The sequence below is a fragment of the Bradysia coprophila genome, unplaced genomic scaffold (assembly GCF_014529535.1).
Source record: "Bradysia coprophila strain Holo2 unplaced genomic scaffold, BU_Bcop_v1 contig_358, whole genome shotgun sequence".
In the NCBI taxonomy this organism is placed as follows: Eukaryota; Metazoa; Arthropoda; class Insecta; order Diptera; family Sciaridae; genus Bradysia; species Bradysia coprophila.
The window spans coordinates 59,577-82,095 of NW_023503616.1; the positions used below are offsets into that span (position 1 = coordinate 59,577).

General features: G+C 33.4%; 1 protein-coding gene across 4 annotated transcripts; it reads left to right on the forward strand.

The window, feature by feature from the left end:
* The first annotated feature begins 868 nt into the window (after window positions 1-868).
* LOC119081610 (mitogen-activated protein kinase kinase kinase 12) lies at window positions 869-21,682 on the forward strand. Of its 4 annotated transcripts, none has more exons than XM_037190652.1 (9): window positions 869-1,003; window positions 3,569-4,003; window positions 15,364-15,798; window positions 15,865-16,056; window positions 16,116-16,649; window positions 16,712-16,831; window positions 16,890-17,037; window positions 17,109-17,917; window positions 17,985-21,682. In XM_037190652.1, the coding sequence occupies exons 2-9, from the start codon at window positions 3,882-3,884 to the stop codon at window positions 18,337-18,339; spliced, it is 2,715 nt and encodes a 904-aa protein (XP_037046547.1). In that variant the 5' UTR covers window positions 869-1,003; window positions 3,569-3,881; the 3' UTR covers window positions 18,340-21,682. The 4 variants fall into 4 exon arrangements, with proteins under 4 accessions (XP_037046547.1, XP_037046546.1, XP_037046548.1 ...); XM_037190651.1 differs by lacking the exon at window positions 869-1,003 and adding an exon at window positions 1,610-1,838; XM_037190653.1 differs by lacking the exon at window positions 869-1,003 and adding an exon at window positions 3,421-3,484.
* The last annotated feature ends 837 nt before the right edge of the window (window positions 21,683-22,519 follow it).

Consider the following 22,519-nt stretch of genomic DNA (forward strand, 5'->3'; position numbering starts at 1 on the left):
TATATGTGCAAAGTAAATTCCTAATTTTTACACACAAAAAAATCAATTTACGCACTAATGTCACTACTAAACATGGTTATTTATGCTACTCAGCATCATAATATGCAAAATTTGCAATTTTTGGATGCCTCTGTGGCATAGAAAGTTGTATGAATCTCGGTGCGAAGTACTTTATTAGGCTCATTAGGCAAATTTTACATATTATGATGCTGAGTGGCATAATAGTTATTTGTGACATCGAGTGCGAAGTACTTTATTAGGCTATAGATGTGTATTATGACACTCTATGTCTTAATAACTATTATGACGTCGAGTGCAAAGTATTTTAAAAGCTCTAGATGTGTGATTGTGACGCGAGGTCGCAGGCCGATTCATATACAACGACTTATGCAACAGAGGCATCTACAGTTTCCAAATTTTGCACATTATGATGTTGAGTTGCATAAAGGCAATTTATGTAATGCAGTTTTCACAAGTTATTTTTAATTGACGCATACCTTATTGCTTAGTATATAACGTCGACAATTTGTGACAACTTCTTCCCCCATTATCATTACTTATAGATTAAAAATAAATTAGTTTCTGCAGAGACACACGAGACATTTAGGTTATTCTTCTCATGAACGACCAAATTATTGTCTCTAATGATAGAATGGAATAATACGGATCATTACTTCAACATAAGGTCTCGCTTTTCTATTGTAAAAACAGAAAACCACATAAGCATCCTTAAACTACGTACGAGCCAAAAAGGACATACATAACACCTAAAAGCTTTCATTCATTGGAGAGATTTCAATAAAATCAACTATAAACGAAGTGAATTGAGTATATTTTTGTTGGTAAAAGATACGCAGTGTGACAGTGTTGAGGCGACTATCGGTCGGTGCGAAGGATTCTTTCAAATAAAAAGAGTTTCGTGGAATTTACAATCGATTAGTGGTAATTTTGTTAATGCAATTACTTGAGTGAATTATCCATACAACATTGCAGTGCTGAGACGGTTAGTGTAAAGCTCATTTTAAACTTTTCTTTACGGTCTTTCATGAACTTTCATTTAATAATTACAAATCAATGGTACAAGTTCACACAATATATCGCTCTCTTTTGTTTCACCATGTTCGACACTCTTTTCTGCATGTTAAAGTGGATGGCATACATGTACCACGTTGACTGACCACTCTTTAAATAATCTTGAATGTTATCTAATGAAGAGCGAAATTATTGGGGTGAATCAGTTAATATTGAAATCAACTTTCGCTGTTTGATTCATCAGCATAATGTTAGTCCAACATCAATTAATTCCAACAAAAAAAAGCAATAAATTTTAGTGGTACTACCTTTTCTTCATACATCAATAATGATTCACATTCACTATTGTATGTGTATGTTTTTCAGCTGAACGCCAAGAGAATATTTTCTTGTGGTTATGTAAAATTTTTTAGATACGAATTATTATGTTGATGGTATATCTGAGGGTATTTTCACATGTATACGTATACGTATGCTATAATGTTGAGTGTGCGCAGCGCACAAGAAGTTACAGAGGTAAATGCGCCATCTTGTTGTTTATGTCTTTCTGTATGAGTGTTACGATCTTTTGCCATATTATTTAGCATATAGAATACAACAAGACAACAGTGTTCCATTCTTGGATTGACGGTGTTCTTAATTATTGTTATTCAAATTCAACTTAAACTCAGTCGTTTAACTTTTCTTTAAAGTATAATTGCTCGGAATCAGTCACTTCAATTGTTTTTCATTTAAAAGTTATTTCCATGAAGAGTGCGGGTTTTAGTAATTAGATAATCGCTTAAAACAAAACATTACTATAAAAGGTGAGTTCTGGAAATCAATATTGGCCAATATAATAATGTCGAAGAATATTATCGTCTAAACGTGTTGTTCTATACGTTTGACATACACGATTTTTAATTTAATTTGCTAAAATAAACAACAAAAAATCGATAGTCAGTACGATATGGTATAATATGAAGTGAAAAATACGGAATTTATTCGGCAAAAGACCATAATCTTTAACAATGAAATTTATTTTCTACCTGTCGTACAGTGGTGGTCTAAAGTAACCCATGATGCATAACAAAAAAAAGGTGCAACATAAGATGTATACAAATTCTCGTTTGTATTATTGTAAATATTTCTATGTGTTAAGGTTCCACAAGTAAACCTGCTGATCAGAAAAGAGAATTGAATAAAAAAACAAGTTTTAGTTAAAGTAGAAAAAAAAGTTCTAGTTCTGGTTATTACACATAAATGAAAGAGGGGTGAAAATGTTGTTATTGCTTTCCATGGTGGTATTATAATATTCTTACAGAGGGTGTATCGAGGAACGGCTAAAGTATACATTTAAGTGAATTTTATATTTTTGCATTCGGTTATTCTGATAATTTTTAGCGTACGATAATTTTTCTTCTATCTTAAGTATCAAAATTGCCTTGATCAAATGAATTTTTTGTGTAAATATTATTGGAATATTATGTGTGCTAATGGTTGAATAAAATTTAAACGTAAAAAAAGTCTTCAAGGATTTAGAAAATGAATTTATAGATTACGGTAATGATATGATGCCTTCTGAAATACCGAAAGACACCATTAAGATAGATATGTTACACAAATGACTATAAGCAGTCGATTTATTAGTTCAAAATGTGTCCAGTCTCCAGAGTCGTGTCTACTATACGCACAAATTTAATCTAATTTTTCGAATTTGGGGTCTTGTTGGAGAACCAAAATTTTTTTGATCTTATCCAATGCCCTGGACAATTGTCCAAATGGTCTTAAAACACGGCACTACCTGTCTCAACGCGTCTTAAATGGCGAGATATTTTATAATATCCAATTTATTTTGTTCTCTAACAACAAAATGGTTTTTTCCATGTTTTTTTGAGCTGGGAAAGGTAATTAAACTGAAAGAAATCGATTCGGAGAGCAGAAGGAAAAAAATACGCACATACACGTCCGCAAAAGCGCTACGAGCTTGATACTAAAACAAGACGACTAAACAATCAATACGAGTGATTTGTTAATAATATAATTTTTGTGAAAGTATTGACTTTAGTAAGTCAAGTATTAGAAGTCTGATTTCGAAAGACTCTGATGCGGATAAATAGAATTTGTCGCGTATATGTTTGTGAAAAGCATCCCCAAGTGATTTTCTACTGGCAAAACCGCATTTACACCTTTAATAAAGGTTCTCCATCGACAGAACTTGTTTCTATTGAGGCAATATGATTTTGAATGACGAAAAAAGACGACAAACAAAAAAACATTTGCATATTGACAAACATTTAATATTTAAATAATAAAAAAGATTTCATCAAAAATGAGACCAGATGAGCCAGACATTGACGAAAAGACATTGACTTTATACTGTTTAAGATCAACAATCGCATCGTATTTTCTCTTTCGTGGACAGCGATTTTAATTGCAAAGCACGTGTTCACTCACTACACAAGCAAGAATTGTACACATTCTCTAGATCCATTGAAAATCAAATTGTCAATTTATTTACTACAGATTAATGTGAAAAAAAATTCCTTTTTCGCAGATTGAATGGATACATAACGTCGTCACAACGTAACACAAAAAAATACATCGAAAATTTCGCAACATGTGCTCATGGTCAACCAATAAGAAAGAAATGTTTTTGTATTACTAAAGTGCAAATAATTAACAAAATATAGAAATTAAATGGTGGTGTGTTCGTGGGCTTGAATATAATTTAAAAAAATAATTGCCTCCTGAATTGTACAGCATATATGAACAATTAGAGAAAAATGTGTGTAACATACTTGGAACAGTGAACAAAAATAAAAAATGCAAATGAAATTGAAAATGATAATGTGGACAACAGAAGTAATATGCACCCTTTAAGTAATACCATGGAGCAACACAATCTACAAAATCCAGGTGACATAATGGGGGATGTTAAACAGGAACAATATGGTTCGACGCATTCGTTGGACAATGCTGAACGCAAAAGGTATTTTCGCTTTTGAGATTATAATTTAATGAAAACGCAATTTACTTTCGATGTCATGAACCTTCTCAATTACTTACATACCGACAAAATATATTTTCACGCATATAAATATTAGTGACAATTTGTGTAGCTCGGTATTTTATATATTAATATTATACTTAACATGTTTACATGATGTTCAATAACAGCCAATCTCCGTTTCAAACAGAGAAGGGAAAAAAAACTATACAGAAAAGCCAGTCCGATACACACATAAAATATGTGTTTCCATAAAATACACAAATAAAGTGGAATTTGATAACGGTGCTCAACTGTGTAAATGTGCTTACAAAAAGCTTTTCAATTGCTTCAACAAACTACACGGTTGAAAGTATCACTTTTATTTCATTGTATGTCTCTTCCTCTCTCGGAATGTAAGCAAGCAATTGTCGATTCTGTCGCGTATCAGAATTATATTTTTATTCGGCCCAATGTAAATATCGCGTGTAATATCTGATGATTATGATGAAATTAATTGTTTGCCAAGTCTGAATCCTTCATTCAGGTCAAAGTTTTATTTTTCGAGCTAGACGCAGCAGCGCAGTTTTTAATATATAGCAGCAGTGCTGATGTTAATTTTGTAAGATAATAATTTTATTTTGAATTTTCGTTGAAGAATAAGAATATAATGTTTCTTCAATTGGTATCACAATGTAAATTAGCCTATCAATCGATGTTATGTTGGTTTCCAAAATAAACTCTCCGTCAGCCTTTCAACCGTATGTAACTAGGGAAGGGAAACTGGTAAATCCATTACCGGTAAAGCCGGCAGTATCGGGATCCCGAATACCGGTTTTAGTATAGTTTGAATACCGGTTTTCTACAGAAATAGAAAAAGGTGTCGAAACTAATGCTACTTTCTTTAAAAAAATTCAATAAACTAGATAGACAGATGAAAGCGAATAACTTTGCCTTTCAAATTTGCTAGAAGTACCTGTATTACAATATTTCAACCCTTTGCTTCTTCCAAATTAAGACACAAAATCTTAGGATGTCTAAGAATTTTCGTTCTGATCATGTAGATTTCAACCAAAAATACTTCGTCTTATAAATTCTAAACTAAAAGGAAGTGATCCCTAGATATTTGTTAATGATGTAACATAAAAATTTTGTTTCACAAACGTAAAAAAGAATGTATGGGCTAGGGAGTAATGTCTGGTTGTCTATACATGATCACATCGAAGCCAGAAGAATCTTCCGGTGGAAGATTGAAACAGTTTTGGGTATAGGGAAAGACCGATCGGTTCTTTTTATCCACAAGCATTAAAGCGTACTAAGAGTTTTGTCGTCATACCGAATGTTTGTAAGCAATAATGGAGACTTTTGTAAAAGTCAACACTATTGATTTTATACCAAGCGTCTCTCAAGCAGTGATAAAAGATGGAACTATGTCAGATAGTGGACTTTTCTCATTGAATATCACATGAGATATTCTATCGTTTATTTTTTGTAAGAAGAAAATGAGGACAACACGAAATTATTATAAAATGAATTTATTCCCTCTATGTATTTATAGAAAGTGTCCTAATGAAGTAATGAAAGCAATTTTCAAACTAAACGAAGTACTCAAAATAGTAATCTGCATTAAAACTGTTTGAAATGATTCTACACATTAATTTCTTCGATTATATTTGACATTTAACGAGAAATAGAAATTCGGTTTCCTTTCTCTATATGTAACCCTCGTCTTCAACAGGAACCTTTCGAATAATATCCTCAGAATTTTCTATTTCCACTATTTCTAAACCCTAGGCTCAGACCTCCACTTTGCAATAAGCATTTGGAGGACATAGTCACTATTTACCCTGGGTAAATTTAACTGCAATGCAGAACTTGTTACAGCTGGTAATTTACCAGCTGGTGCGTATGCTATTTTTTATAAGATGTATATTTGTCGGGTAACTCACTCACACTGGTTGTGTGGGCAAATAAACCGGCTAGAACATTACTGGTATATACAATAGTATAAGACCAGCTGTTACAAATTCTGCACCACAGAGTTGTGAATGTTCTTCTTTTAAAATTATCCTAATATCCGTATAAATTGCACAACACGTTTAATAATCCAAAATTATTCGATACAAATATACGTCTTCTCTATCAATAAAGTTTTATTAATTTACAGTGAATTTGAATTTCTCAATGTTTGTTCAATGTCAGTCACAAGCTTTTTATTTTCAAAACTTAATTAGTATCAATCTAAAAGCTTTTCCTATGTTCCGAGTTACTCCTAGACTGTCAGATTTCGGTTACTTGCCCAAAAGAAGTGATCTCCTTCTCCGATTTATCATTTTGCAAGCAAGACATACAAATTATTTCCTTGCTGACCTAACATCCACCTCGATTCTGCAGATAAGCTAGGTACAATGTCCAATAGAATGTTAATAGACATTAACTACAAAATCAACCTATTATGGCTTCCCCAGTCCAATATAGGTATTTTCGTAACTTTCTGTGGAATTCGCATAAACAAAAACATTTCAGTCTTAAACGTTGTGATAAGAAGACGCAAAATACTGAAGGCAAATTAACATTTAGAGAAATCAATATACTCTACCTAATATACTACATTAAATAGCAATTACTTCTTGTTATTTGCAACATTTGAGTAGTTTATGTGTGTTCATTAGATGTCTATGTGTATTCACTATAAGCTAAGGAATGTGGTTGACACAGCAAATAGTTTCTGTATAATGTTTCAGATTATGTAGAAATGTAGGAACTTCTGAAGGTATGAAAAATAAGCTTTTGACTCCTTAGTGTTGAAGTTATTGAAACTTTTAGGAGGAAGATGTTTCTTTACCACCAATAAATAAGTGTCTGGGAGAAATCTGAAACTAATTAATGCAGAATGTAGATATGCATAGTGTACGTTTACATGTCCCTATCCTAATTTTAGCAAAACTCTGAAGGATTTCTGATAAAAATGTGTGTCAAACAGAATTTTCATTTACGTATTTTGAACAATTTGAATTTATAATTAGTCGAGAATTATGAATTTTCTCGTTCGGTTAAACCTACAGTGGTAATGACGACAATGGCATTACATCTGCTTCTCTATACCTGCAAGTACTCTGTAGTTAACAATTTTATCTGAAACTTTTCTTTAACACAAACGAGACAAACACCAAAACATCTATAAATTTGTGAGTTATTTTGTATTTGTTTCGATTCGATACCCAAATAACGTATCATTTATCCGCATGTTATACAATAGAATGTGTATTACAAACAACAATACTTATAATAGCTTTTGGGCGCTCTGTCGTCGCTCTGTGCATATAGCTCTCACTTCATACCCATATACATCCACAAAATAAACCGTACAGAACCACACAATAGCAGTGTGTGGTGTATAGCAGTGGGAAATAAATAATTTTTTAATTTTTTTTCCCCCAATAGCTTAGTACTTAATTTATACTTGTCGGGTAATGAACGCCGCAGAATTGTGTTCTCGAATAAAAGAAAAAGAAAACGTCTCGTTTGACGTCATCGATCGTCAGAATGGAGTGATGAAGATAATAATACATAAAATTGTGATAAAAAGAATTGTATCTTGATTGTGTGGTATTGAAAAATCATTTGTAATTAGAAGAAAATCTGTTGAACTGAAACCGAAACTCAGTAAAGAGTTACAACGCAAATAAATATCTTGAGGTGCCTCAAGATGGTGTTTTATATTTCATTTTGGAATAGAAATGCTGAACCACCTGATGCTTACGAAAAAACAATTAGGCGAAGGTAAAAAAAATTAGATTTTTTTTTCATTTAATTGTTTTTGCTGAGGAGTTTGTAGGCGAAACAAACACACTCCGCAGTATAAAACTTTTTTTTTCTGCTATTGTATTCGTATATATGTAATATCAAATTATGTGTACCTATACATTCGAGTTGAGAGACCCGAAAAATTTCAATGTATCGATATATGGTGCTAATATTTGAACAGGTTTTTTTTGTTCATATGCGAAATAAAAAAGTCTTTTTTATATTGATTTATTGATGATGATAATATTGAAAATGTGGCAACAATTTGTTGTTTTTTTTTCTCTCTCGCTTCCAACTTATTTAATAACAACATTTGACGAAACTAATAGTTTGCAAATTTGTTACCTAACTGCGGTGGTGTACGGAAACTTAAAATTTACCAACCAAAAAAAACTGTAAAGAAAATCTATTTTTGTGTGCTGTGTCTTGTTAAAATTTACTTAGTACATCAATTTATAATTATCAGATACTTGCGATGATGACAATAACATTGACAATTTAAAGGTATTACGTTTCATGTACCCATTCCACAGACAAAGTTGCACATTTTTATAATGTGACTTCTGTTGTTTTTTAATTAATTTCCAATTCGATTTAGCTTTTCGCGACAAGCTCGTATTAAAAGCTTCGTTGTGATGTTCCTTTTTACCGAGAATAATGAGCTTGTTGCCAATATAATATGTAAGATGAGATCCCACATATAATTTATCGACTTTCCTTCCTTTGTTTATTTAATTACATTCCAAAGTCCTACTTTACGTTACAAGTTCCAGTAGGAGATTGTGATTTTAACCTATAAATAAGAGTATAACTTGAAATTTATAAGGTGACTCTCCACTTCATATGCTTTGTGTGTATAAGTATGTCAATCTAAAATTATAAGTGAATATCTCAATCTCCCTAGCAGTGTTTATCTTGCGCAATTCACCGAAGGTCATGAAATAAAAATTACATTCTAAATATCACGAAGAAAATTTCATTCTATAGAAGGCTCTTGTCAGATGTTAACCCTGTACAGAATATATGTATTTTATCAACTCAAATCACTTATTTAAATATTTATTAAAACTGAAAGAATTCTTTTTACTAGAAGCACGGCAGAGTAAAATAAACCAGGCAGGAGGGCTTCATTTGTCTAAGGGACCTGAATTATCTAGTTACCTAATTGTTTGCGAATAAAATTTTTAATATATTGTCAGTGTCCATCGTGTCCATTTAAGTTCATTTTCGTACAGTGTATTATATCATTATAGGAAAGATTGATTTATACGACAAAATTGAATATTCGTGGGACAAAAAAAAACCTGTGTTGGTCACACTGATTTTGAGCTAGTTAGATCGTCTCATGCTTCATTGTCTTATACAATTTGACATCTAACTAGCTCAGTGTGATCAACAAATAAAATTCCAGCCCACGTTTTTCTTATGTCGTATGTCGTATCGTCGGCAACATGACCAAATGGCGTATCTCCGATATCTCAGGAACTACTGAACCGATTTTGAAAAACATTTTGTTCTGTGAAAGATAGTACCAAGTTATGAATTTTGAGCATAAACAGAATTTCAGTGAAATCAGCACTTTTCGTCGTATTCTCTAGAGGCTTTTCAGTTTTTCCACAATAAGCCGTATGGCCGATTGACTTCATGCCGAGCTCAAAATTGATTCCTTTTTACTACCTTTCAGGGATAAATAAAATTTTAAATATCAAAATTGGCTCAAATGTCTTACAAAAAAAAAATTGTTTAATTGACTTTACGTCAGGCTTACAATTCATAACTTCTCGCTGCCTTTCAAGGTAAAAAAAGTTTATCAAAATCAGTTCAGTAGTTTCTGAGATATCGGAGATACGGCCTTTAGTTATGTTGCCGACGGTATATATCTCTCGTTATATGGTATTATTTGACATTTCAAAAATGAGCCGCTCCTGCCTGGATTATTTTACTCTACCGTGCTATAAGAATAATGACAACGATTGAGATAATATCAATGAAAGTAGAGAACAGGTATGGTCGATCGCCGAATTCGTCTTAAACGCACTCACATTTTATGTCAAAATAATATGAAAATGAGTGCGTTTAAGTACGAAAATCAAATTTTTATGTCCTCCGGGCGGACAATAGACCATACCTGTTTTACACTTTCATTGGATAATATATCAATTAAATATGACTACAGCTGATGTGGCTATAAAATGATGTTCAATTAGAAAACTGTATAGAGGTCCATTGCCGCACGGAACTTACAGTGTGAGAAAATAAATAAGTCACATTTTCAATGATACAATCCAATTGATATTATTCATTCCGTTACATACGTGAAGGTCGCAACATTATTGGCAATGTGGAATGAATATACATAGATTTGGATTGTGTAATTGACCAATCTAGAAATCGTTCCTCACACGAGAATCTTAGTCATTCTTTTTTTTTCTTTTTTCGAAGGAACAGGATTAGGAACGTAGAATTAGTCTTGAAAACTGCGAAAAAACTTAATGCAAACGACTTGAATGTTTGCCTATAAATCATATCTGAGCTAGAAACAATGTACAGATGATATGACGTGGTGTTCCACAAAAAATAATTTTATTCCAAGCTCAATGTCAGCTGTTACACCAATTTTCATTTTTGTTTCTCGAACGGAAGTTCCATGTATCGATAAGAAATCGAAACAGAAATTCGCAGAGCATTCGATATCTACAAAAATGTTGAAGTTTGAACCTTTAATAACTTGTGAGCAATAATGCTTTACATGCCTATTTACTGAATTTTCATTCTCTTTTTATTTTCCAAAAAATCTCTTCAATTCGCGGCAACACTCTGAATAGAACATTTTATATGCAACGCACATCATTCAACAAAAACAACTTTTCCGTATTTTTCATTATCAATAATTGAGTTGATTCGTCGCAAATTATAATGTAGGTTGTAGGCGTTTAAATCAATGTTGTGATATCAATAAAGTGACAGATGTAGTGGAATATGCTGATCAATGGGATGTGTTGAAATGTTAATCAATTTGCACGTATAAGCTACATAGTGTAGAACAAAATTAAGTCTAGGAAAATAACACTACGAACTGGTGTGCACATCAATCTGAACCTTTTTTTTTCTCTCCACATACAAATGAAATGCAATTATCTTGTATTTTTATTGCAATAAGCACTACACAACCATACTTACACTACCTTAGAATTTTTCACTTTGTTATCTATCATCACCAGACCAGTCAAATTATATTATTAAAAATCTTATCTTCGTTCAACGTGACGATAAAAAGTTCAAATTCTGTTCCTTGTTAAGTGATAACGCGCATTATCATGCCTGAATCGAGTAGTTTTATTACCAGTTATTAGGAAAATCGCAGGTTTCATTATTTCTAGTTTAATTTTGATAATAAAGTTGTTTGTTCATTGAATTTTGAATGTCAATGAATTATGGGTAAAAAGAAGGAAATGATATCGAACGCAGCAAGAAGTACAATACAATTAAGGGCCACACTGGTATACGTAATTAGAGAGCAAGCAAAACCAATCGAATATTGAGAGAGGTAATGATGAATTTTGTGTGCTATCTGAAGACATTTCAATTTTTTTCTTGCTCAAGATATGATTTAACCTTCAAAAATAGTTTTTTTTGTTGTTGTGTGATTGACCTACTTTACTATTGTAAGTTTAGTTAGACATTTTATTAGCACCTAAACGTTAGATTTTTAATGAAATGGATTAATTACGTTTCATTTATGGTTTATCAAATAAAAATCTCGGTATTAGACTGGACAAATTAAACTTGTTTAATGGTTTGACAAATTGATAAACTAATATTTTGTCGTTGTCTGAATTTATCTTGTAGTTGTATGGTAAGCCCCGTATGCATACATAAACTAGAAGAATGTATAATAGGTATATATCTCATTTGCGCAAATAAAGCCGTAAAAATAGACTCTTATCTCTTAAACACTCAACATCATTTTAGCATAGCAGCGCGTTTATGGCATTGATACAGGCTTTTTTACAATAACTTTTTTTTCGGAATATTCGGTTTCTTTCAACATTAATGTTATGTGGAATAAGCAAATAGTAATTAGGTACTTGTATAAAGCGACAATAGCAGAACACTCCCAAAAAACTATTTCGGAAATAATTTTCGTCAATCTCTATATACCTTACCTCCATCATATTCGATTTTGGAGTCTCTCAAAATTTTTCTTTGTTTCTAGGATTGCAATTTTCCTATTAACGCGAAATGCATGACAATAAAGAACAGAATTTGTGAAATTTTAGCTTTGTTCGTAAAGTAGTCGATGTAATGTAATCGTTCGGAAGAAAAGTCATTTTGGAAACTTTGGTCTTTTGTTACATGCTTGGGGATCTTAAAGATTTTTTCGAACTTGCAGCCTGCATGTAAAGTTGTGTACTCGTCTGTCTTATACGGGTGATTTGAGACAATTTCGTTTTTTTTTCTTTTTTTGTTTATACATAATCTAAAACATATCATTATGGGCAAAGGAAACCCTTCTACTTTACGTTGAACTTGACTCATTTTAAAGTATCGCACATGAAAATTAAATAGGAAAATTAATGAGCAGAAAAAAATTTACTGAATACTAAAGGAAAGCAAAAAGGAAAGAAAACTCAGAAGGAGAAAACTGTGACACTCAAGTAAGAAAAACTCTTCTTTTTATCAACCGCTCATATCAAGCAATGTTCGGTAGACTCTGAATCCGAAACTTGCATAGGCCGAACGATTATCTTTTTTCCGATCATTGGTTCGTGTTGTTCGCTTTTGTTGTAGTGAGAAACTTTAAAACAACTCTATTAGACTATGTAACGAGGCTTTTGTATTATCAAATAGTATTATCTACTGGTCTGACGAAGTACATTTTCTAATCATTCGTCTTTATTCTCTTCCGTATTACGTCGTCTCTATATGATTTTCGTAGTAATATTAGAAGAAGAGAATTGAGAATGTATTCCGTAGAACCACTCCAGCATTTGAAGCTCTGATAGCGTTAGTCCGAGGTTCTTTAATCTATCGAGCTAAACGAGATAAAGAGTGTAGCAAACGATAATTTATCACACGATGCCTGAAACATACATAGGCCGGAGTGTGAACACAACCATAGACTCAATTGGAATGTTTTATCGCTTTTCTGAAAATTTATTTCTTTCATCACACTCGAGATCAAGAGTAAAGTAAAAATATGATGTTTTGCGATAAGGTATCGTATAATATATGGGATATGATTCGATATCTTGTGTGGCGGAAGCTGACGCACTCGCATATTTATTTTACCCATTTTTATACGAAAAGGTTAATATGTTCAGCGGGGCGAAAACTACAAATAATTTTCCTTAGTCGCTAATAATCTTAACATTTTCTTTAGTTTTCGTCTCAACATTCAACCAATAGATACAAATTTTATATGTAAATTCAATGGATATAATTTGGGTCGGTAGATATTTTCCTCCCCACGCTGTACCTGGTTTAATGTTTCAATAAAAACTAATGGAAATGGTACGAAACTGAGCCAAATAAAAAATTAGTAGCTTTGGCAACGCATGATGTTAAGTTGAAAGCACACGAGCAATTTTGCGTTGATGGGATCGACAATTATACTGCGTTTTCCATCGTTCAGCCTGGGGTGAATTTCGAAGTACAATGGAAAACGAAGCATAGTTTTCGATCACATCAACGCAAAATTGCTCGTGTGCTTTCGGCCTAAGGCGCTCTCTTTAAGATTGAAATACACGTGAAATTTTGCGTTGATGTGGTCGACAATTATGCTTCGTTTTCAATTGTTTAACGTAAATTACTCGTGTGTTTCCGGACTTATTAACATGAGCTTTTTGTCCGCTCTTAAAGAAAACTGTAAAATAAGCTCACGAGCTCATGTTACAATGAAAACTAATGGAAATGGTACGAAAACAAGCCAATTAGAGGAATGAGTAGCTTTAGCAACACACTATGCTAAGCGCTTTCATTATTAACCTGAGCTTTTAGTTCGTTCTTCATTATTATACAAAAAACTGTAAAATAGGCTCAGGATAGCTCACTGCATTTAATAGATATTTATACTAATAGAACATAGAACTGTAAAGCGGTATCTCGGTTCGAGATGGAGTAACCGGTTCGAGACGAAGTCGATATCCTTGTTTACAACATCGAGATCCGAGATATCGTACCACAGTTCTCTTAGCATAAATAGTTTTATATATCGAGCTACAGAAATTTCGCTTGCTTCACTGTAAAGTGCACTTAAACATTAAAGCTCGATTCTTACTCGTTTGTTTTTAACGACTATGTCCTTTAATTCATTTAGTTAATTCATATATATTCAGTTCGATACTAAACTTGCTTTAAAAAAAAGCCTCTCACATGATAGTGAAATAGTTATTTACCTATCTGTAGTGGGTGGTACTACATTTTAGGTAATCTCGTGAATTGTAGCCCGAACGAAGTAAGGGCGACAAGTGAAAGTGCCTAAAATCAACCATCCACAACAGATGCGTATACAACTATAATTATGAAAAAAACTCTGATCGCTTCATAATCGAAAGAGAAAAGCCTGAGAGGAATTTTGGATAATGCACTGATATCAGATATTATAAACTTGGCAAATAGTGATTTACTTATGTGTCTTGGACGATTGATTTTAGGAAATTTAGCGAAAGTGCCTGAGATGAATCATCCGAGACAACTACGTAACAACTTTACGAAAATCCAAGAAAATGATTAAAATTCCCTTATTTTCGGCCCTGTCACATGTATTGGTCACAGCTATAAAAATTCTACAGAACGTTTCGTTTTGAACGAAAATAGTGCAGATTGCTGGATATGTTGGATTTTCTTTCCGGTCTAAGATACAGAGATACAGTCATAGGGAAATTTAACAAGATTATAATGAAATTGAAGCTCATATCAGTTGGGCTTTAGTCGGTTTGTGTTTCTATTTATAAGTTTAAGCATTTCCTTATTAATTTCAATGTTAATACATTGCTGTACCAAATCAGGCAGTAATTACTCATCCGAAACTGCGTCAAAACATGTTTTTCTTATTCTTGTGATATCTCCGGTCTTTTGATAAAATATTTGAGTAAAGAATTTGTAAAACTAAGCGATTTATTTTTGCCGAAGACATTCTTGAAATCGACAAATGCTGAAAATTGGATCATGTTTATAGTCTTCATTTGTTGAAAAATGTGCAATTATGTCTTATCGGTCAAAAATTAATTTAACGAATGACTTAGTCCAAAATAAGTTACTGAGCTTTACGATTCCAATAGAAGAACCAATAAACCTAGTGGTATATTTTTGGCCGAGTCACTCTTTAAATCATTTTTTACTAGGAAACCATTGTATGTGCAAATATAAAAAAATGTGCAAAAAAATGCAAAAAAATTAGCCATCACGAAAAAATGGGATCTCAGGACCAAAAATATGTCACTAAGTTCTATGGATGATGAAATCTAAGTTCTATGGATCCGCACGTCGAATATATATTAAGATAATGACATTTGAAACAGCCTCCTAAAACACTCAAAACCAATTCATTTCAGTATGGTGTGCATTCAGAATGAACTCACCCAAATGTCAAATCCCTATCCGGCGAACGAGAAGCCATACACCAAAAATGCCACAGATAGCAGCAGCGTGGAGCGTCCGTGCCCGAGTCGTTGGCCGGCTGGATCCGGATTTGCTCAGCCCGGAAAATCAACGGGATTCTTCGACAATTTCCTGGGATGCATGCGTCCGATATTCTCCATACTAATTGAGAAATCGTCGGTGAATGATATGACCAGCAAAATGGAACAGTGGGAGATTCCTTTCGAGAGCATAACTGATTTGGAATGGTTGGGATCAGGTGCACAGGGCACGGTTTTCAGTGGTAAATTAAAAAATGAAATTGTGGCCGTGAAAAAGGTGAGAGATTTAAAGGAAACGGATATCAAACACTTGCGGAAATTGGACCATGAGAATATAATAAAGTTTAAGTGAGTGGCGACATCTTTTCGATTTCATTCGATTTTCAATTTAAATTTTCCTCTTACGTTTTTCAGAGGCGTTTGCACTCAAGCACCGGTATTTTGCATAATTATGGAATTTTGTCCATATGGGCCATTGCAGACGATTTTGAAGGATGAAGAAGTTGTACAGCCACAACGGATCGTTTCATGGGCTAAGCAAATTGCGCTTGGCATGCAATATTTGCATACTCACAAGATTATACATAGAGATTTGAAGAGCCCAAAGTAAGTTAACTCAATCCGTAACACACAGAATCGTCAATGTAAAACCGTCTATTTTCCAGCATCCTAATTGGAATTAATGAAATTGTTAAAATCAGCGACTTTGGTACGAGTCGCGAATGGAATGAAATAAGTACCAAAATGAGTTTCGCAGGTACGGTAGCATGGATGGCACCAGAAGTAATTCGTAACGAACCATGCTCCGAAAAAGTGGATATCTGGTCATTTGGTGTAGTTTTGTGGGAAATGCTAACCTGCGAAATTCCGTACAAGGATGCTGATTCATCCGCTATTATTTGGGGCGTTGGTAATAATACTATGAAGCTGCCCATACCAGAAACGTGCCCGGAGGGATTTCGTATTCTAATTGAGCTGTGCTGGAAAGTCAAACCAAAAAATCGTCCATCGTTTAAAATCATTCTCAGCCACTTGGAAATCGCCTCGCCTCAATTGCTGAAACAAACCGACAAGCAATATTTTGAGAATCAAAAATCGTGGAAAAAAGAAATCAAAACGCATATGCAGCAAATGACTCAGAATGGTACAAATATCCATAAATTCGAACAGGAACTAATTCGAAAGCGAACGGCCGAATGGTATGATTTGATAATGATTTTAAGGCAGCGGTGGTAGTTTCTAAATCACAAATATATTCTAGGAAACACGCCAAGGACATCCGAATGGCCTACGAAAATAAATTGGAGAAAACCAACGAACTTTTTTTGGAACTCAGCGAATGGATGATGTGCTTACAGGAGCGAGAAAGGGAACTCAACGAGTAAGTTTTAAGATTAATTGTATGTGGCTGTGAAGAGATCAACACAATATGATTACAGACTTGAACGTAAAATCCCAAAAGTGTCTAAGAAAATGGCAACCACGTTCGGCAAAATGCAACTACGTCGATTCGCTTCGAATGCTTTGGTCAAATCGTCGCCAGATCACAAATCATCAACCACTAGCCCAGTGGACACAACACCGGACGTATGTATCAACGCTCAACATTAAATCGAGGACAAGTTCTTATATCTAAACGCAAAAATTATTATTTACAGAGTCCCGTCAAGGCCACGCTGTACACATCGCTAGACAAATCATCTCAGCCAAAATCAATTGCCATCGTCAGTCATCAGAAACACAAGAAATTACGACATCGTCGAAATGGCTCTGGCGGTGGTGGTTTTGCGATACCACAAGCGAGTCCTGTTCGCGATCGTCGTTATCAGAGTGAACCGGAAAATCGTAAAATCAAATTAGTAGACACGGAAACCCAAACCGATACGATGGACATCAGCGAAACAGATGCCAGTCCGAGTGCATTTGCAGCATCACGCGAACTGTCAATGTGCCTCAGGGACACCGAATTGGGCGGTATGATTAACTCGGCTATTGTCAATGAGGAGTACACTATGCGCGACGAAAATAATTCGTCGAACGGAAATTTGATGAGTCGCAGTGACATTACGTATCAGGACGCCTGTTCCAGTCCGGACCAACTGGATGATGCCGATGCCATGAATAGCAATGAACGGTTGAATATACGTGACTGCAGTGATGATGATAATTTGGAGCAACTGGGACGTAAAGTCAGTGAATTTATAACTGAAAATCGTCTGTCGATTCAATCGAATCATTCGGATAATGGTAACAATTTGGTCGACGGTGGACTGACTTATGACATAACTCCCAGCCGACGTGGATTCGTATCGATCAACAACGAAAAAGAAGTGACGCTCATTCGGTGCGGAGGAAGCAACAAGAAAATTGTCAGCATTTACAAAGCGAAAGATGATCGATGTGATGATAGTTGGACTGATGAAGAGGGGGAAGATACTGATCACAATTACTCATTGAGAAGAAAAAGGTGAGTTTGTGGTTCACTTGTAGACTGGCGGTTACAATATTGTGAACGTGGAAAATCTATGTTACAGTTTTGCTCGTCAGCCGATTGGACGTGGTGTTCGTGCTCGAAAATATAAATCTCAGTACTCAAACACTCCAGCCGCCATTCATAGACGCTCGAACAATGCATTAGCCTCCGATGAAGAAAACACATCCGAATACAGCCATCCACCTTCCAGCCAACACTCGACATTGGAAAGCAATCCGGATGTTGCCGAATGCATTAAAGTCATAAACCATCACACCAACGACAATTTCAGCGATTCGAGTAGCGGATCGGAATCGGACAACGACGTTGGACATATTGATGGATCGATAGCCGTAACACCGTTCCAGCGAGACAGCTTAGCTGAAGAGTCCGCTACGGTGGCCGTACAGGCATAATGTAAAGGTACTTATCGAAAGATGTTATTAACGCGCTTGGGTAGTTTCAAATAACAATTTATTTTGATAAAGAAGAATAGATATGAAATTTGGGATAGTGAAACATAAAGAAACCCGAAAAAGTGGAACCACTTAGCGTCATGAACTCTAATGTTTTCGCTGAAAAAATTAATATTCTTCCATTCGTAACATTCCTCAATTTAAATAAACAATGAAACTCTTGACTTCAGTTTGTGTTTCTATGTTAGGCTCTTTTCGATTCAGTCGCAGATTCATGTTCGATTAAACCCGTTTCACCTGCGAATTTCCAAACGAATGAACTGTAAAATGCACATTCAAACGACAACTGTATCGCGCCAAAAATTGATGCAGGTGTACTTGGGCCCTGCCAAAAGACTACTAAACGATCAAAATATGAATCCTATCAAATACTCAGATAATCATTTCAATAAATCAATCTTAACCTTTTAGAAATGGCAAATGGTGCCTGTTTATACCTGTTCTAATCGTTTACTTTTCTTGTCAGAAGTATCGCCTAGTGTTTGACTCAACGTCTTGTACTTCATTTCTTTTTAACGTTCATAATTATAAGAGCTATGATCAATAGTTTATCGCTTATTTCTCGTTGGTATCGATAACAGATGATTAGCCGTTTCTAAGACCTTAATTATGATGAACCCATTCGAACATACAGAGTAGAAGCATAGTCTTATCAGCTAAATGCTTTTATTGAATTCTAAATTTACAACAAACTGTAGAAAACTACCGGTATTTCATAAGTCATAAAGTTGAGTCGGTCTAGAAGTTCGTTTGTCCGTCCACACATTGAAAATAGATTTTTTTTTTCTTAATTATTCGTCTTCAACAGTAACTGGTTGTATGGGAATTCTTTACTATCGATAAGACATAGAATCCATATTATGTATAGTGGGTAAAGAATGAAAACCATAATATTTTTCGCGTTTAGGCTAGAAGTACTAGGCCGCCTAAGACATCATACTTTAAAAAAAAATCACCAAATAAAGGAGGAAAGTTTTAAAGACTTGTGCTTATTTTGCGAGCGATTTTACATGGAAAGGAGATGAATCATTTTGCTGACTTACATGAGATTAACGTAGTCATTTTAAAAATTAACCAGGAAAGAATTTCGTTAAGTATTGACACGGTGCAATTATTTCACATAACACTCATCTGGCGAACATTAGAAAATGTTCAAATATTAAATTAAGACGGACTTCATATTAAGTTGCACTCCAATTATCAAAATATTTAGGGTTTTCCCAGTTGAACTAAATTTTGAAAACCGTAGTTTCAATCCGTCTGCGTAAGAGAACTAAAGTGAATTCAACAACGAAGTGAATTGATTTTATGCGACTAATTTATTGTTCTGATTTACCTTTTGAAGTGGATCACGACGTAATTATTAATTCTGTTAGGTCGCTAGAGAGCTCATCGCATTTCTTTGTCATCGACAACAGATGACTAGCCGTTTAAAATAGAGTTTTACTAGGCCACAATTATGTCTCTTGTTGTCACAAAAATTTAAAGCTAACTTTCGTAAAAATAAAACAAGAAAATATTTATAAAAGTTCATCATTCAACTAATATTTAAAACATTTTGTTCATGATCCATACCAATAGGCAAAAAAAATAAATTATTTGTTCTATTGACATTCAACGTTTTATAATTTTCGTCCATTTGTGTTATTAGATTTTAATTTAATTTTTTATTTTTAATAATTTTTTTATACGAAATTTATAAAGTGCAATTTTCGTCAATTTATTTTCAACAACGAATATCATTTCCATTTCGATTTCGAATAGATCTTTTACCAACAATTTATTTTTATCGAGATTTTTTTTATTTAATTTTGTAAAGAGAAATATTTTTTTTTTGCATTTCTTCGGAAGATGTATTTATCGTTACATTTTGTCGTGTAAATATCAACAAAAAAAATAAATAAAAAATAATAATAGAACAGACCTGTACGATTGTGTGACCATTAAATTCCCAAAAATGTAAATTTGAATTGGTCTTTTGGATTTACATTTAACGGAATTTTCAACCGTTTTTTCCCCCCTTTTACACAGTCACACTCATAAAGTCATAAAGTTATATACTGCAATTCGATCGAAGCAGTGAACAATAGTATTTTAAATTACGAGAGGCGAAAAACGGTTTTTAAAAATTCGAGTTTCCATTTTGTGCACAAATTGTAATAGTGAAGATCGAACTGTCGTATATAAGATCTTGTTCCTAATTTCTACCTTAAGTGGAATTTTGAAGTGAACCTCGACTCACACATTACACAAAATTTTTCCATTAAAACACATCTCGGGAAAATAACTATTTTTCACTAATATGTTATAAGTCAAAATACGTTTTTTTTAATATACACAATTCGTGCGGGTCTAATTAAATTTAAAAAAAATAAAATAAAGTGAAACTTGAGACTTATTTCAATAAAACAAAGATATGATAAGTAAGTGTATTTATAAGGAAAGTTTAAATGAAATGAAGGAAAATTACAAATTATAATTAAAGAGAGAAAAATAAATTAGTAAAATATTTCAATAAAAACTCAATGAATTTCCTTCGAAAATTAACACTGTGTGTCACACATGTTTTTTCAGCTTTGAGAAATGGCTGAACAAAGTAAAAGAGAGAATTAATAAAAAAAAGAAAAATTTAAATTTTGTTAAATATTTGATTGTAGAAAATAATTGGCAATTGACAAACTAATTAAGAATTAAAATCATAGTGGTCTTCTATGTGGTACCTGCTTACTTAAAAACAAACAGAGAAATAAACAAAAAAAAAAAAATTAAAGAAAATTTTTAATTAAATAAACAAAAAAAATGCTGCCTTCATGTATGTACGTCAAATAATTTTTAAGTCAACGAAACAAAGTAAAAATAGTATTAGATCCTGATATAATTAAATGAAGAAAACAGAAATTAATTTTGAAATGAAAAATAAAATGAAATTTAGATCATTGAACTGTACAGCACATTACACCCTTTTTTGATAATTTTTGTTTTACAAGTCTGGAGAATATTTAATTTGGTGTAGCAAAACAAAATTTCTAGATTAAAAAAAGTTCTTGTTTTTAGTGACCTTGACCTGGAAATTAAAAAAAAAAAACATTGAGACAAAGAAGCATTTTTTTACATTTATTTTTGGAGATACCACAAACTTGACACCAATAATGATATTAATCTCTTGTTTAAAATGTAAAATTTAAGATAAATTAGCAATTAGGAGTTAAGTCCCAATTCATTGTATAATAAGTTGTCTTGTTTAAGAGTAAAATACAAACCCCGCAATAAGAAAACACAAAAACGTTTTTTTTTACTGTCACGTACATCACGCTTTGACTCGCAAGAATTCGGTGTTGAGGAATTTCGCGCCGTGTCATTCACAATCATTCACAAAGTGACATCTTCCTTATACAAAATGTGTCATTTTATCAATTATTGTGAATGACGCGGCGCGAAAGTCCTAGCAGCCAAGAATTCACATTAGCACCACTTTCTTCTAAACAGCCTCAATCAAACACACACGCCACACCATTTGGCCCGAAATTATATGCAGTTACCTTTCTAATAACACCCCACACGACCCTGTACGGCTCGTGTAACTGGAAATTTTGGTCAGAAAAGTGCATGTTTTCGGCTTTTGATCACCTTTCAACAGCCACACAAGCGTCGAAGAATTTTTTTGAAAGTGGTTTTGGCTTCAAGGGTCGAAATTCCAGTAGAAAATGCGTCCGATTTCGGTAGGCTGTTGTTATTGTTGCAAAGGTTTCATAATTGATTCAATTATCCATCAATTCACAAACTGACTCACTCGACTCGAACGGTATGGAATGAAGTAATCTTCAGAGTCTCTTAAGATTTGGCAAGATTTAAGATTCTTAAATATCCGAAAACGGCATAATATATTCCTTTAGTGTTAGTTTTTATTATGAGAGGACGCCAGTTTTTTTGGACAAAAACGATAATGTCCAACAATAACAATAATTCCCAAGTCAAAAATGGCGACCATTGTGAATGCATACACATGGTCAATTTTGTATTTATTTTTTATTTTTATTCTAAAAGTGCGTCCGGATCTATATTTTATTACTGCAATCCGTAGATCTAATTTGTAGGAAGCTAACGACATTAAGCTGGAAAA